Source organism: Scophthalmus maximus, chromosome 7, assembly GCF_022379125.1.
Source record: "Scophthalmus maximus strain ysfricsl-2021 chromosome 7, ASM2237912v1, whole genome shotgun sequence".
Classification (NCBI taxonomy): Eukaryota; Metazoa; Chordata; class Actinopteri; order Pleuronectiformes; family Scophthalmidae; genus Scophthalmus; species Scophthalmus maximus.
This window is the reverse complement of record NC_061521.1, coordinates 14,107,021-14,124,753: the sequence shown is the minus strand read 5'-3', so window position 1 is coordinate 14,124,753 and position 17,733 is coordinate 14,107,021. Positions and strand designations below refer to the sequence as shown.

The 17,733-nt window shown below is 43.5% G+C and overlaps 1 protein-coding gene across 2 annotated transcripts in view; it reads left to right on the top strand.

The window, feature by feature from the left end:
• The window catches only part of roraa (RAR-related orphan receptor A, paralog a), a 176,545-nt gene extending 159,236 nt beyond the window's left edge, over positions 1-17,309 (top strand). For both annotated transcript variants that reach the window (XM_035642013.2, XM_035642014.2), the window contains 9 exons: positions 2,778-2,863; positions 4,282-4,423; positions 6,092-6,487; positions 7,126-7,247; positions 7,354-7,486; positions 8,443-8,550; positions 9,622-9,732; positions 9,931-10,043; positions 10,436-17,309. In XM_035642013.2, the coding sequence (XP_035497906.2) occupies positions 2,778-2,863; positions 4,282-4,423; positions 6,092-6,487; positions 7,126-7,247; positions 7,354-7,486; positions 8,443-8,550; positions 9,622-9,732; positions 9,931-10,043; positions 10,436-10,600 (1,376 nt within the window). In that variant the 3' untranslated portion in view covers positions 10,601-17,309. The remainder of the gene's footprint in view (positions 1-2,777; positions 2,864-4,281; positions 4,424-6,091; positions 6,488-7,125; positions 7,248-7,353; positions 7,487-8,442; positions 8,551-9,621; positions 9,733-9,930; positions 10,044-10,435) is intronic.
• Positions 17,310-17,733: the final 424 nt, after the last annotated feature.

Genomic DNA, 17,733 nt, shown 5'->3' with positions numbered 1-17,733 from the left:
ATTGACTGAGTAGCTCATAAGCAAAGGTCTTTTTGTTTGACCGTGAATTCAGTTGAAATCACCCTCAGTGTCTGAAGTGTAGCTTTTGGGCCACATGACCAGTCACTTTGACCTGGGCTGGTGGTGTATTTGATCTCCATTGTGTCACTGCTTAGTATTTACTCTCCTTGACCCCCCCCCCCCACCCCCCCCCCCCCCATTTTTCAAAGCCGCTTATTCCAGTGTGGAAATAACTATATGTTCAGACTGAGGTCTTTTCTCTCACAAGATACTACAGAGCCTGTCTCAGTCGGTCCAGAGACAAACCATTTTTACTGTTGAGTGCACTGAGCATCCAGGGGCTTGTGCAGCGGTGGAGTGAGATGGTGTTAGCTGGTGAGGCTATGTGCACTCAGGGCCGTCTTGCTGCAGATATGGCTTTGTGAGGCCCCCTTGTGTGTGTGTGTGTGCTTGCGTGCGTGTGTGCGTGCGTGCGTGCGTGCGTGCGTGCGTGCGTGCGCCCTGCCCGGCCTGGCACCCCCACGTCTATACTCCCACTGCTTTCACCTGATGTGGCACAGCCTCTGTCAGGCCCGAGCGAGCGCCTAGCCAGCTTTGCTTCTTCAGGAAAGATGAAGGCATCTCACAGCTATGCTGTGGGGGTGGGGGAAGCGAGCAGCAGCTTGAGCCTGGAGCTATCAGAGGTTGGAGCTCAGAGCCAAAAGCCTGTGGGCCGGATAGGGTGGGTGGAAGGTTGGCTTAACTTGGCGAGACGACCATAGCCACAGCCCTGCACTGCCACCCAATGGCTGGGGCCTCACACTACAGCCTTTAGCTCCACACAACCGCAGCTAGTCATAATTACAACACGCTTCAGTTGTTGTGAGTGCATGTCAGAACAAATTATGTAAGTAATGAGGCTGAAAATGCTAAAGGAGTCGAAACACACTGCACTGCTAATGCTCATGCAGGGAGAACACAAAAACAAACAATAGAGTGCACTCATACAGCGATAGACCTAACCGAAATAACAAGCAACTGTGCGCAGTAAGGAAAAGATTAATTATAAATTAACCCTCTCAGTTAGGTTGTCGGAGCCCGCCCCCTGCCTGGATTTCTCTCTAATCCGGGCCGACGAGGTGCGGTGCCCTCCATTGTATGTGAGAATCACAAATCACAGGAGGTGTTGTCTGTAGGAGAATTAATTGTGCACGTTCCACCACTCCCTTTTGTTCATTTTACTAAAATGTAGGCTAATTCCATGTAAACATGGCCAGTCTTGTTGACTCCAGCAGTGTGAGGAGAACAGACACAGATTCCTGAATGAATAGAGTGTGGCTCCGGGGTTAGTGGATTAGAGGCTCTGTGTTAAGGGCCTCTCCGGGGCATGCCTCAGGGACAAGGACATTATCCACATGACACACTACGGGCTCGTAGGCAGCTGATTAAAATGGGCAAGGATCTCTGGATTGAACCCCAGCAAGTGTACGTTTGATGTTATCAAACCATTTTAAAGAGGTTGGTTGTTAAGGTATATGGGGGATAGTTGAAGCTCCTATAGTCTTGGGAAGAGATACGAGTCTTAGGCCTGGCTGGAGGGGAGAGGCTGATGTAACACTTTGACATAGTGAATGTACCACCACGTTTTAATGATTATAATTTTTATTGCATCTTATTAAGGCAAAATCATAATATTCCCCCCTAATTGCTATGGACTTTTGTTGCAATAGCTCCGTTTTGCTCTCCGATTGGTCGGCTGCAGCATGGCTGCTTGGAGAAAACCATTACATCGTGAGATAGTATCCCGCAGTGATCTTTCCTCGATTTAGATCAGATAGCAGAGTTCGTCTGGCGCTAGGGGTGCACTGTTGGGACGGCGGGAGCGAGATGTTGGAGATGTGGAGTAGGACTGTGAGATAGAGATCTCTGGAGGGAGAGAAAGAGGGGGTGGGGGGTGGAGGTGGAGAGGGATGAAGCATCAGTGGCTGCAGTGATAAAGCTGAGAGCAGTGGGACAAGCTGGGAGTTCTGTGCCTCTGATGTCTCTGTGTTCTGCCTGTTCTGTAGCGTTGCCCTGTGGTCTTCTCCTGAAGAGAAGGCCAAGGATGGATGAGGCCTGTCCTCTCCGTGTTTTGTCCTCTATGGCGGCTGAATCACAAGCCTGTCAACAGCGCAACACCACAGCTCACCCCCACTGAACCCATTTTCTATATCAAGTACAGACACACACACACACACACACTAACAGTGCCACTGCCACTGCTTCATCCAGCGCAGTGGGCATGTTATGCTTCTTTGTGGCCACAGTGGATTTACGCCTGAGGTTTTTATGGTTTTGAAGTTTAAGAGGCTTCATGAAGTCAAGTTTTCCAAGAGGGAATACGTCTGCTCATGTGGCTAAATGAGCCTTTGTCCCTGCACAAGGCTAGTATTAGTACTTCTGTGATATATTAGGGTCTGTGGGTAGTTGGGTTTGTCCTTATAAGTTGTGTTTCGGATGCAAATTGACATCATGTTTACATTGGCTGCTTGTGAGGATATAAAATCCCTCCCTCCCTCCACACACACACACACACACACACACACACACAGACACACACACATACACACAAACAACTCTGTAAATATTCAGCTAAGGCTATGTGGAAGTGAGGATTCAAAAGCCACCGGATGACATGTTTTTAGAAGCGCAGTGCTCTTTTATGTACCAACATGCATCCATGGCGAGGGTGTTGTACAGTGATCTGTGACAGCAATAGTTGATATTTTTTTTTCTCCATTCTCTTTTCTTCTCTGCAGCTCAAATCGAAATAATTCCCTGCAAGATCTGTGGAGACAAATCATCAGGCATCCATTATGGTGTGATAACATGTGAAGGCTGTAAGGTAAGCATCATGAGACTGATCTTGTTTTGCCTGTGTGTGTGTGTGTGTGTGTGTGTGTGTGTGTGTGTGTGTGTGAGACAGGAGAGCTGGGTGACAAGGTAAAGAAAGTTGCTTGCTAGGAAAAACATTTGAAAAATGCTGCAAAAGTTTTATGAAGATTTGGAGAGGGACTGCAAAGTGTAAACACCGAGAACACGATCATTAAAGTGGTCAAGCACCGCCGAGGACATCACAGAAAACCACAATTAATGGTACAAAGTCGTTCGTCTGCCTTGCTCTGCCTCTCCCTCCCAGGGACATGTCTTTTCACTGTGTTTTTTGCCTCTTCTGCAGCCCGCTCTTCTTGAAATAAAATGATCAAAAGGAGAGTGCTTTGAATTACAGCAGATTGTTGGCTGTTTGCTACAGTGTGTTGCTTCCATTGAAGCCGCCTTTTGTACTGTTACAAATGCACCAGCCAGTCACAGTGAGGGGAATTTTGTGCTTAGAGTGTATTCTTGTCCCCGCGCTTGTCACCAGGCACATCATTAGCATTCCTCAGCCAGGCTGCACCTTTGCTGTTTGCTCCGGTGTGTGTGTGTGTGTGGGAGAAAGAGAGAGAGAGAGAGAGAGAGAGAGAGAGAGAGAGAGACGTTCCTCAGCTGTCCCAGCGCTCCTCTCCCTCACACAGGAGCTGGAAGGAACAAAACACTAAAGAATAAACTGCTGAAATCTATCTTTAATGATTGCTAATTAGTCCAGGCAGAGAGGCCTTTAATGATATGTGGGAGCACAAAAGTTTGGACCATAAATCATACCATTATTAAAGAGTGCGCCTTGTCACTGGCAGTTATAGCCTGTTTCCATAATGGCTTCCATTATAAAGCAACTTGGCAGCTGTCAGCTGTTTTCTTGTAATTAAACAGCCAATGAGCAGCTAATTAAGACATATGTGTACGGAGCAGTAGAGTGGGGCATGTTAATGATGTGCTGGAATCAATTCATTAAGTCAAAGGATGAGGAATCCAGTCGGTGTGCATTCGCAATCCTTTAGCGCACCGCACATGCCAGTGTTGCGTTAATCAACGCTAATAACCCCTCTGAAGAAAAATACCTTCCACAGTTATCATTCCTACCCAAACACACCACCATAGCGCCGTACATGCTGGTGAAATACAGCGCTCTCTAAATGTCAGATATTGCAGCATAACTGCCAGGAAAATACCATCACAGTTGCATGTCTTGTTAGTGTCTAATCTGCTTGGCAGCAGCAACATAAAAAATATTACCACTAGGGACACAATAAATCACTGTCAATCAGCAACGATCTTTACTTGCACTAAAGGACGTTGAAGACATGATTTCATCCTCCAGTCTCAGAACATTCCTCCACCCACAGTGGTTCATCCGAGGTGTGTTCATGCCCCTCTCCTGTGCAGGGCTTCTTCAGGAGGAGTCAGCAGAGCAATGCAGCCTACTCCTGCCCCCGTCAGAAGAACTGCCTGATCGACCGCACCAGCCGCAACCGCTGCCAGCACTGCCGGCTGCAGAAGTGCCTGGCGGTGGGCATGTCACGGGATGGTAAGTGCTTCATGGAGGAGATATACAGTACAGGTGGGCAGACGCAGCAGAGGGGCATGGTGGGTAGACCGAGGTGAAGAGCTCAGGTCTCTTGTCAGTGCCTTAGAGATGCTTACATGGATTCTTACCTCCCTTTGAAGGCAGGCAGGTTTTTTCTTTTAGTATATATTTTAATTTAGATACTTCTTGGTGGAGAGACAAAGAAAACTCACACACTCAAACACATAGCGTCATTATTTTCAATGGGACACAACACACCGACTTTATCCTAAGAAAATCTCAACGTGAACACATGGCCGCTCCACGTTCACTGTCTGCAGGTGAGGGCTTTGTCTGCAGGCCTAATTTGTTGCTTTGATAGAAACTAGGTTTGATGAAATAGGAGGTTGTCATTAGTGCTGCTGCAGATGAGAGGCAGTAATGGGAGCACACAGGTGGGGATGTGTGCTTGAGGGCCCCTGTTGTGCTGTGCTGTGCTGTGCTGTGCTGGTCCAGACTGGGCTGGGGAGATTCGTAGAGCTGCGATGTTATTAAGAAAAGCACACAGCCAAGTGAAAACACTTTAGCACTCATGCACAGAGGACGGCACATCGTCCTGCACACTGCTCTGCTTTAATTCAGTTTACACACACAGTCGTGAATGAGAAATGAACACATAAATACATGAACACTTAATGAAGCCCTTCGCATAGCCAAACACATTCTCACTTACACTCATAGGCACACACACATATACATACAGGCTCAGGACAGACGAAGGTGACTCTTGCCTTCACTCAGCACACCGGAGCCCATCTGCCCTCACTCTCCTCTGCATCGCTCCACTGTGCTAAGACACACACACACACACACACACACTCCCTCCCTGTGACCGGCTGACATAGCCAGGCACCCAGAACTTCGACCAAGGAGTCTCATTCAGCTCATCTATTCAGTTTATCATAGAAACCATAAGAAAGGACGCTGCAGCTTATCGGTCTAATGTCTGCGTGACTGGTAATATATTAGTCTTTTGAAACTGTTCATTTTGTAATAATATGTTATTATTCAGAGTATAACACTATTTTGTACTGTACTGTATATAGGCCTAGGGGAGTATGATGCTAATATTAGGTATTGCAACATATGACTTAAGGAAAAGTGTGTGTGTGTGTGTTATGCGTCAGAGGAGGGCACTTATATGCACAAACAAATCCACACCTCAATTCTTTTTCCACTGTCATTTTGTCTCAGGCTCCAAGACATAAGAATGTACTGTGTTTATACTGTGATATGGTTTGATTTGTCCTCGGAAAGAAACTAAGTGTTTCAGGCATTTTCCAGACATGAGTGTTACACATAACCTCACTGGTGAGATTGGTTCACATTCTGGAAAATACATTTTTAGGCTCAACAATAAAACTGACAAAATTCAATGAATCAATCTGGAACATGGAGGTTGCATGAGAGCGATTCATGGTTTTTGTTAACAGTCATACGTTGACTCACTAACAGCCACTTTAATTTAATTTTGAATATTACATTGGTGGCCTATTTTCCTTTATGCAGAGACATGGGCCGATGCCACATACGTAAAGTAAAGTAAAGTAAAGTAAAATACAGCAGCATCTGTTTGAACTGTTAGTGACGTTTCACTGAGTCTCACTCGTGTTTTGTTTCTCATCACAGCGGTGAAGTTTGGCCGCATGTCGAAGAAGCAGCGAGACAGCCTGTACGCTGAGGTCCAGAAGCACCGGCTGCAGCAGCAACAGCGTGAACACCAACAGCAGCCTGGAGAGGCGGAGCCACTCACACCTAGCTATGGCCTCTCAGCCAATGGCCTCACAGAGCTCCATGACGACCTCAGCGGCTACATGGATGGTCACACCACTGATGGCAGCAAACCGGACTCTGCGGTCAGCAGCTTCTACCTGGACATCCAGCCATCTCCTGACCAGTCAGGCCTGGACATCAACGGCATCAAGCCGGAGCCCATCTGCGACTTTGCCCCCGGCTCTGGCTTCTTCCCTTACTGCTCCTTCACCAACGGAGAAACCTCTCCCACCGTGTCCATGGCTGAGCTAGGTGAGGAGCGCGTGAGAGACCGGGGGAGACAAGAGGAGAGACGGCAAAATGGAGGAGGGGGGAGAACAATTCAACCGTGGGGCAAACGACACAAAGGTTGCTTAAAATAGCAGGAGGTTGGAGACTCATCTCCAACACTCATTAAAAGAGCCTCTTTTTTGTAATTAGTTTCCATTAATTAGGGCCAATCAGGATCCAGCAGGGCAGGCGTCTGGGGAAATCATTTTTTTAGGCTCCCCTGTGCCTAGGAACTCCTTTTAACAGATGTGTTTTCAAAACCATTTAAATTCTTATACTCAATATTTCTCTCAGAGAAAATGTGACCTTTGTTTCAGTGAGTAACGTGGGACCCCTCCTCCTCTCCATGCATTTGTGTCATAACTAGATTGGCTTTGCCTCAACCTTAAGCTATGAGCTTCCTGCAGGCAGTAAAAGGAAATGTCAACAAGCCTTTTTCGTAGTCAAAAAAAGAAGCCCACTCGTATCCGCCTCTCCTCCTTCTTAAGAGCTCACTAAATAAATCTGCGTTTCCTGTGGCATATTTCATCAGTGAGGTCTTCACTTTCACATAGCATTGTGCGTAACATCCAGATCTCAACTGTGATCTCCTCTCCGTATGTGACAATGTTTTGTTTCAGAGCACCTGGCGCAGAACATCTCCAAGTCACACATGGAGACATGTCAGTACCTGAGGGAGGAGCTGCAGCAGATGACCTGGCAGGCCTTCCTGCAGGAAGAGGTGGAGAGCTACCAGAGCAAGGTAGCTTGACCACGGCCGGGCCTCCCGCTCAAGTCCGCAGCCGCTTCAATAATCAAATGCATTGTTTTAAAGAAGATAACCCGTTCTCTGTCCTATCTGTTCTTAGCCCCGGGAAGTCATGTGGCAGCTGTGTGCTATCAAAATAACAGAGGCCATTCAGTATGTGGTGGAGTTCGCCAAGCGCATCGACGGCTTCATGGAGCTGTGTCAGAACGATCAGATAGTGCTGCTGAAAGCAGGTATGACAGCCTGTCAACATGGCCTGCTGCTGTCAAACTCACCCCCCACCACCACCACCCCCCTCTGGCATTGTCACAAGGGCGTAGCTGACCTGACTGCACAAAGCCCTCTTCTTCACACGCACAGACAGGAGACCCTTCCCTGCCTGTTTCCCCTCTCTGTCTGTCTGTCTGTCGCTCTCCATTTTCCTCTGTTCATTATATACACAGCCGAGATGGACACAGCATTAGATAAGCAATGTGTTTCTGGGCTCAGATAATACCTATCGTGACGGCTGCCGTTCCCCTCCCTTTTCCCAGGCACCAGTGATGTCTGCCTATTCCAACTGCTCTCATGAAGACACACTCACAGAATATTTAGGCACAGATATGAGGCTGTGCACACTGTCACTTGTATTTATCCGCAAATAGAGATGCTCACATACACAAACACTTCTCCTGGGTCTTTCTCTGGACATTATTTACATTAGCCCAGCTAGTATGAATAATGAATTAACGACAGAGATCCCTTGTCAGACATGGCATTTTAAAACAGTAGCGTCTTCCTTTTCGAGGCAGTAAAGGCTTCTGTTATGTTTGTTCTTGATCCTCTTATCCACTCCCACAGAGTGGTACTGTACAAATTACAGGATTGAATAATTTCCCTACCTATCTTGCTAAATAAAGGTTGAATGAATAAACACTGTCACTACTGAATGAAGCACAATTTTTATCTTGGCATGTCATTATGGAAGAATGGCCTTCTGTTATGATATTATCATCCGCAGAGGTGATTTTTCTTTTCCTTTGATGGCAGTCGTCTCTATTTCAAAGCGGTTGTGTTACTCATATTGTTGAAGAATAGCACAACGCATGATCGTGTGTTTTGCATCTGTGACTGATGTGCAACTGTTACAGGGAGGGGGGGGAGAACACAAAGCTGAGATTCAGCATCTTGTTCTTGTGTGTCTCCACAGGCTCTTTGGAAGTTGTGTTTGTCAGAATGTGCCGTGCCTTTGACTCGCAAAACAACACAGTCTATTTTGACGGAAAATATGCCGGACCTGATGTGTTCAAGTCATTAGGTAAGTTGAGTGGGTGTGGGCCATGTGCCAGTCCGAGTGCGTGTGCATGTGTGTTTTGTGGCCTGCTGTGTGTGTGTGTGTGTGTGTGTTTTTCTTACAGTTTCTTGCTCCTCTACTTGGTGTAATAGCCAAAATTAGAGTCTGCTGTTCTGTTCTACACAATGCTGAAGGCCTGGAAACAAACACTGCGCACTCTTCCCTGCCTCACCTGGCATTGCTGTCTCTGCAGCGGTTATTTATGGTAGAACAGAGATGTTAGTGAGGCTCCGCTGCATATGGCTCCTGTAACTGTGGAATAAATAAAGCCAGACGGTATGTCTTTTGGGAGAGAGCTATCAAAACCATCATTGATAGTCTGACATAAAACATCTCAGGCAAAAGCAAATAGCATTTGTGTTTGACTGCCTAGACATTACTAAGAGTCTCCACCGTGGATTTTCTTGCCCTTCCGCCTTTTTGACAGACAAAAAAAATTTAAATGTGTCCCATAGTGGCAGTAAAAATGCTGAATTCTGTTTCTTAGTGTGGCTTTACCACACAGTGTGTGTGTGTGTGTGTGTGTGTGTGTGTGTGTGTGTGTGTGTGTGTGTGTGTGTGTGCGAGTGTGTGTGTGTGTGTGTGTGTGTGTGTGTGTGTGTGTGTGTGTGTGTGTGTGTGTGTTTGTTTGTGAGTGAGCATGTGTGTCTGTCCCAGTGTCCTGTGTGTTCTGTGCACAGGGGTCTGCAGCGGGGGAGGCAGAGTGATGGGCTCGCCGAGCCTGGGTGGCATCCGTCTGTCTCTCTCTATCCCCAATAATTGATTTAACTAAAAGCCTCAATAGTGACCTCATTTTGGCTTGCATAACACCACCCAACTGCCAAAAGTGACTCGTCTGGGAGGCAAAACTCAGTAAAAGCATTGCCTGTTCTGCTTAAGACGCTCCCATGTGCTGTCAGCATGCCGTTCTTTTTTATTCCTTCCCCCTTCCTCCTCCTTCCCTATGTGCCTCTCTCCCAATAAAGATCAAGAGTGAATGTTGTTCTTTGGTCTTCCTCATCCTAAGCCCTCTCTGTGTGTCCTTTGCTGTGGCAGGCTGTGACGACTTGATCAGCTCCGTCTTCGAGTTTGGGAAAAACTTGTGTTCTATGCACCTGTCTGAGGATGAGATCGCCCTGTTCTCCGCCTTTGTGTTGATGTCTGCTGGTAGGTGTCACTCACGGTGCAAGGGGGGGAGAAAAAATAGCGTAGACACACATTCACCACGACAAAGAACACGGTTGCCCTCTCTGTTTTCCTCTATCAATTAATGGCATCATTACTTCTCACATGAGCGAAACATGGCGGAGAAGTGGCCTACATATGATCGCACAGTCACAAAAGTTGTGATAATCTACTTTCCAGACCGGTCCTGGCTCCAGGAGAAAGTAAAGGTGGAGAAACTCCAGCAGAAGATCCAACTGGCCCTCCAGCATGTCCTGCAGAAGAACCACAGAGAGGATGGTATACTTACAAAGGTACAGTGTGATGATCCATTGTCCCTGGAAGTGGCTGTCTGCTAAGCATGGTCTACCCTTGTAGCAGTGTCATCTCTCACTTTTCAGGATCTTTATCCACAGGCTTTATGCCATTTTCGGCGCATTAGATTAAAGTAACTGATTCCAGGGGAAGTGTTCATAATGTTACATGCCTTTTTATCAGCAGAGAAGTGGCAATTTATCAATTGTACCAGCGCCGTAATATGAAATGTCAAGTTTTCCTTGGTCTGAGCGCCTGACTCAATATTTACAAGTCTGTTTGCCCCTGTGTGAGACGGAATACAATGTAGGGAGGAATGTTTTTCACTACCATTGCTCCGTGCCCTTGCCTCCCTGTGAATCTAAACAGCCTGTCTCCTCTCTCTCCACAGTTGATATGCAAAGTGTCGACACTGCGAGCGCTGTGCAGTAGGCATACAGAGAAGCTTACAGCTTTCAAAGCAATATACCCAGACATTGTGCGTGCCCACTTCCCCCCCTTATACAAGGAGTTGTTTGGATCAGACTTTGAGCAGTCCATGCCCGTTGACGGGTAGCAGCCCTGCCAGGTGCCAGTGTGCCCACCGTAGGGGAATGTGGAGGAGGAATCTGAGACACTTTATTGGTGCCCTGCACAACCAGAGCGGACAGATGGCACGCTGTTCAACTTCTTCTTTTACATCGGAGGGGAGGGGGGGCGGGGAGGGGGTGGGGGGCTTGGGGAGTTGATTCTCAAGGTTTACTTTATTGAATTTAGTTCTCTTTGAAAGACTATAGTTGGACCCGACACCCCGTGGGACGTGAAGAGGAGATAGGCACAAATAACTTTTGTCTGGTTGAATTTGACCTTTTTATGCGCATTTCTAACATGGAACTCAAGACACATGCATTTTCTTACCTAAGTCAAAATTATTCTGATTTGCGTGCATCAGACTTGTGATCACATTAATTGCTAATGAGCCACTTTTGGCGTGAAAATAGCTGAAGACATCTTTAATAGAGATGAAGGTAAATGAAGATGGAAATGAGGATGAATCAATGTCAGTATTATTTTTCTGATTACACTCCCAAAACTGTTCTGGTATTTTTATATCCAACACTTCAAATAGTCCCATCCCGATTTCTACAGGATGCAATATGTCCTAGAATAAAACCTGATGAATGCGCACACTTTGGTCAGGTTCAGCCACTTTTCTCTTTGTGTTGAGTCGTATCTTCTGGACGCAGTGCTTGGAATGAAAACTCACAGCAACTTTAGGGGAGGCTCCGTCGGCATGGTGATGCAATCGGCAACTCTCTACGGACAATCGTTTAAAAAAAAAAAAAAGAGAAACATAGAATTCTGGTAATTCTAATGAAACCACAATGATTTTAGCTGTCAAAGACTCCATCCACCATTGTTGCATAGTGAAATCATGTAAGGCCATCTGCTATTAATCCTTCTCTGGACAGGTGCCCTGGAGAAGCACAGGGCACCAACACAATGAAAAGGGTCCATTCCACCTGTTTTATAATGTACTACAGGGTATATGGTCATAAGTACTTACTATACAGAAAAAAAGTAATGTTTATAGAATCTATTTTAAATAACATGTATGATATTAGTAGTTAGACCATTCTTAATTGTTGAATTGATAAGGCACTTTTATTTACACCTTTCTTTAATTTAAGACGTGTATATTTACCTAGTGATGTGTTGCATGTGCACAAGAAATACAAGTTGAACCATGGTCACAGAGGCTCGTCCTGGGAGCAACAGTTGATAACTGGTCCTGGAGTGTTAGGGGCCGTCCGTCGGGGTGGCTGGTGTGGCTGCTCGCTGTCGAACAAATGGGCGCGTGTGAGAAGGCAGCGTAGAGACGCTCGTATCACCTGTTACCTCTCCACATCAGAGCCGCGTGGCTCCGATACCTATTTTGGAGAGTACACACACATTTGATAACAGTCAACAACCCCTGTAGAGATGTCACAGTCTCAAGTCCTGCATTCTGTTTGAACCATTTTTTTTAAATGCAAGAAAACATAGAGGTATGGAAAGAAATTTGCAGCATCATATTCTTTTGATATTATTTTCCTTTTATGGTGAAAAAGATCATTTATTACGTAAAAAATGCAACATCATCTCAGCCAGGTCTGACAAATCAATGTTGAATATGCTTGTGGTTCGGACTGGAGCATCACACATTGACTTTAGTCCAATTGTTCCATCTAGTGGAAGGAAAAGATGCAGCAAGCTGGTTACCAGCCTATTGAGAGAGAGGTCGGCGTACGTCTAACCCAAAAGCACATTTATGAGCTTCTCTCGGAAATGTTCAGAGTGTCTTCTTTTTCTTTCTTTGTCGTTATTTCTGAGTTGCTTTATCTGCCTTCTCACCTCAGCCTCAGCCCGGCAGCCCCACAGCAGGACACAGAAGAGACAGTGAAGGGAAAGTGAATATTCAAAGCCTTGTCTGGTAGTAAAGCTTCTATTTTTGTAACATGTTTCGGTTAATAAACCCATGAAAACGTACGAGGGAGAGAAAAAGAAGCCAGGTAGCACTTAACTATATTCCTGCAATAATTAGACTAGCTGTTGTTTGTATGATTAGGGGAGAAACATAAAAATGTTAGGACAAGTGCTATTTTCAGAATGCTTTGTTGTTGTGCTTCTGTTTTGTTGAGTGTGTCTTTCTTGTCAGTGTCGTAGTAACGTGGTAGAAAAAACCCATGGATGTGCCAAACAGTAGTCGTCGCTTCTGCTTTCCAGTCTACTCGTCTGTAATGTAGAATGGATTCCTAAGACATTCCAGCGATCTCAGTAGCGGCTTCTAGAAATATCTTTTTGAGGAAAAAAAAACAAGGAAAAAACTGAATTTATAATAAAAAAAAGGAAAAAAAATGATATCCCTTTAGAAATCCAACAAAGCATGTTAACACATCTGTCACCCACCGTAACATAGGATCCAGTTGTTTGTGTTTTTGTTTTTTTTTGTTTGCACACTATCATTCCTCTGCCGTGCAATTTGTACAAGGTGTTAATGCCTTGTGCTGTCACCCCTCAGGGAAGAGTTGTTGTGTTGTTTTTGTGCTTTCTGTTTGAGAGGACATTTGTTTGTATCGATATGGTTTTTGTTTTTGTTCAGGAATGTTCCATGAGAAGTGGTTGAGTTTAACCCATGAATATTCATCGCTGAATTGTTCAGACTTTGACATTATTGATCTCCTTACGGGGGCGGCCAGCCACTCAAAAAAAGAAACAACACATCTCATTTGTAAAAACAACAAACCCCATCACTTTCACTAAACCGTGGTTTTATCAGTACACAGCATATTTGTGAGACACACAACAAAAAAATCTGATTTGGTTTCAAACGGTGTCATCAGGGTCTTTAAAAATGATAATAACCCTCTTTGTTAGAAAAACCAAATATTCTTATGCAATACTAAATCTCTTGTGTTTTGGATTGTAGTAGATTATGCTGTACCTAAGTAATAATCTCTGTTTTGATCCAATGCTATTTTGGATATGCACAAGCCCTCTATGACTAGTAAACCTCAGTCTCCCAGAGAAAGAAAAAAAAAAAAACCCAGTCTGGAAAACTGCTAGACAATCCAGGTTGAGAGGCCCAGTGGCCCGGCAGGAGCAGCCAAGAGGGTGAGGTGTGAATGCTCAGGGAGGTAACAGGTCGACTGAAGAAGCAGCTCGCTTTCCTCTGGACTGTTGCAGAGCATCGACGTAGCTCTTTTGTGAATTTACGAGCACTTGACCGATGAGAGGAGCAGGCATAGCACACTGAACCAGCAGTACAACAGCTACTGTTCAGATTAATAATGAAGAGATGGACATTTGGATTTCCTGTTATTTATTTGCAAAAAAAAAAGAAGAAGACACTTCTTTTTCTTGAAAACGATTCCGTTACTTAAGCTGTTGGAATCTTTGTTTAATGTTCACGTTACGAGCAACCGAGTGCGATCGGTCGAGGTCGACCACCGGAAAGGCTCCTTTCTCATAAAGTGAAAAAGATGTCTCCATTTTATTTTCCGTCAGGTCTAAGTAGTTGAGTGGCTTGTACTATGTTCTATAATATAAAACACACAATATGCCTTGTGTTACAATTACGGGTCTCTACAGTGCAGTCATCTTCCTTTTGAATTGAACTTATTCACACACGGCTGACTCCAACAAAAAGTAATAAAACCCCATTACTCTGTTTTCACCCTCTTATGTACTGATGTGGCAGGAAAAACGATCATCAAACTCATGAATACTTGTCCAAGTATAAACTGCACCTTCGCACAGGCCTGTAAAGTGATGTCCTTCTGTATAGTCTCACTTGAGAGATCCCATTTTAGGTAAAGGGGTCGATGCTAAGTGTGCTATTCAATCAGTGTATTAGTGTACAGTAAAATGTGCCAGTCCTTCTGTCTCTGCTCTGTTGTCTTTGTAAAAAGCAATAGTGTGTGTGTGTGTGTGTTTGTGTGTGCGTGTGCGTGTGTGTATGTGTGCGTATGTATTTGTTCTCACAGTGTGTGAATAAAATAAAACCCCAGACAAGGCTTTAATAATTACAGAGGAACAGGGTTATGTGGATGAGGAGGTCTTGGTTTTATTTTGGACTGTTTTTTAGTTTTTTCTCTTTTAAAAAAGGTTTTGGAAAAATGCCGAGCTTGATCCATCCATAATAGGTGAAGGGTTTTTTTAAAAGCATGACATAATGCCTTCAACAATTCATTGGTCTGCAGATTGCTATGGAGAAACATTGACCAGCTCCACGGTGGAAACGTTGCTCTCCGTTTCAGGCAGCACAGCCGCAGCCACCGGCTGAAAACCAGAATTCTGGGCTGTAAATTGTTAAAACGAGTCTCCGTGACCACAAATTGTGAAGATAAGTGTTATGTCACGCTTGAAGATGTGCTGGAGTTGTCGGTGCGTTACCCAGAATTATGAGTCAGTCATCACATTTTAACAGAAACTAATTAATCCAAAGCACAGCTGATAAGGATTTATGATTAAAAAATACGTTTAAGAATATAGTTTTAAATAATAAAAAAATGAAAAGCAACTTTTAGCCATAATCGAATGTCAAGCAATAATATATGTCTGTGTATTATTTTTGATTCTTTTGTGCATAATAGTCTTTGAACATCTGCATGTAAATACACCTCTTATTTATCACTTTCTGTTGCCTTTTGTGTTGATTTTGTGGACGTTTTTTATGTCTCATCTGTATATTTGACCAGTTCTGTTCCCAGGTGGAGAACTAAGAACTTGACATGGCCTGTATGCTGTATATCTTATTTTCTCACTCTTTCTCTCTCCCTCGATCTCAGCTGTTTCTTCACCATATTTAATGTTATTATTGATCACATGTATAAAGGTAGCTCTGTAACTTCTGTCTGTATAGGTAAGAGGAAAATACTGCTACTAAGGCCTACCCAGTGGAAATATTTATCTGTTTATCAATGACACCATATTGTATGATAACTCTGTTTCTAGTTTGCCTCCCTCCTTTAGGATTAGTTTGATAGAGACGGGGTGTGCTGACCTTTACTTTGTGTTGCCCTGATGTGTGGTGCTAGGTTAAGTTAATTTTGTGAACAAAGTATTGATTCCTAAGCCTGGCTGCCCTATTAGTACATTCATTTCATTGCACATTAATGTATTATTGATATTAGGACTCAAATAAAGAATAAGAATAATTAAAATGATAGTGGTAAAATTACCCAGCCAGCACCTGTATCAGTGTGCTTGTCCTGGGGTAAGGCACTTATTTCCTTCTGACTTATAGCAAATCTAGTATCTGCTAATTAACAAGCTATTTAAGGTTGCGTTTCTGGTTTGTGGGAAAACGATAATAATATTCAAACAGAAACAGGCGGTATTGTGTTTTGTTTTTCCTTTGTCTGTTAAAACCACTCACTGGGGCTTATAGTTTGTCAGGTTTTAAGATACTTAATATTTACCTCTCTTGTATCTGCGTAGTTCTTCGCCTGATGCAGGGAAGCGGTGCTTGGATTTCATGAAACAGAGCCTCAGTACGCTTTTGTTATCCCCCCCCCCCCACATTTTAGGCTATCCTGATACAATGGTTTTATTCAGACCAGTGGCATAATTAAACTTTTAGCACCACAGGAAGTGTCACACGTGTACATGAAATGATCGCCATTCGAGGACAAAGTTGACCTTTTCTCTGCACTCTGTAGCAAATATCAGTAAGAATATACTTGCAATAATACACAACGTATCACACTGAGTGCCTCTCGGTGTAACAAGACGCATACATGGTTTTGATTGTCCTTTTTTTTTGTGGTTTTCCAAACGTGTACTGAAGTGGCGATGTATTTTGTACATGAGGATGAATTCTCAATCTCAAGTGCTTCAAATGTTATTTTCAGATTCTCTCTTTGTTTTAATCGTGGGTTGAAGCGCAACATCAAAGGGTTTAAATGTACAGTCGCCCCTCACCTGGTTTCAGAAACATAAATGGGAAATGTGTTTCATTTTCGATCTTGAAGGGTCAAATAAATGCTTGCAAATAATATTACAGAAAAGTTCACCATCATTTGTTCATCCTTTGTTTGCTAACCTTTTGTTTTGTTATTTCACTGAGAACAGAAGATCTACTTATGCGTTGTATAGCAAGTATTTGTATCTGTTTGTAAAAGAGGAATACAACACATTTTCTTTAATGTTCTGTGTTCAATGTGCGCTCAGTCAGTTTTGGTAACTTAACATGAAGGGTGGGTGGAGCACGGGTGGATCTGGATTCTTTTTCTTTCATTTTTTTTTCATGCAAAAGCCGTACAAATAATGGGAAAGCCGAAACTAGTGTGTGGTTGTCACAAATTTCTAAGTCACTCGTTTGCTACTGATGTAAAAATGGGGACAGATGATCATGTACCTTTTTATCCAACTCTTTTGAACTCTCTTTAGCAGGTAGTCTATTCACAAATGTAGTTTTGCTCCTTCTTGTCTGATTCTTAAATATGAAAATAAGTATTTTGATTCATTTTGTAAATACATCTGTAAAGAAAAATAAGAAATTTAATGTTGTCTTTTAAATACTTTTCATTCTAATATGAATGTTGTTATATTGTACTTAGAAACTGTACCTTTAATATTACCTTTATTAAAAGTGCATTGGACACATCGATTTTAGATGTGCTTTATGTGCTGTTATCCCATAATAAAATTTACCGCTTGTAATGGGCTTTTATTTCCTGACTGTTTAACTGTCTCCATTGTCCCCACCCCCCACCCCCTTTAATAAAACCAATCAAGCTGAATATTTTTGACTCACAATAATTGCATAAGGCCTAAATATTCTGAAATCTAACTAGAGCCTGAACTTCATTAAATTAGTTCAAAACATTTGATTTAAATATGTGCAATTGGACATGAAAATCAAAACAAGAGTATGACATTTATTTTGTCAACAGACACTTAAGAATGGTTAAGAAGACATCAGTCCAAAACATTTTTGTATTAGATATAACAAGCTGAGAAACCATTCAGCAATATGAAAACTTAATCGTAGTGGTTATGATGTACATCACATTTTAAATTCAAATATTAATGGTAATTAAAAGATTCAACAATTAAATGTGGGGCAGTTGGGTCCAGTCACAGAGTTATGAGTGATGAAATCTTGAAATGATTAGAGACACAAACCTGGCAAACTCTTTCTGACAAGTTATGGTTCTGTAATTT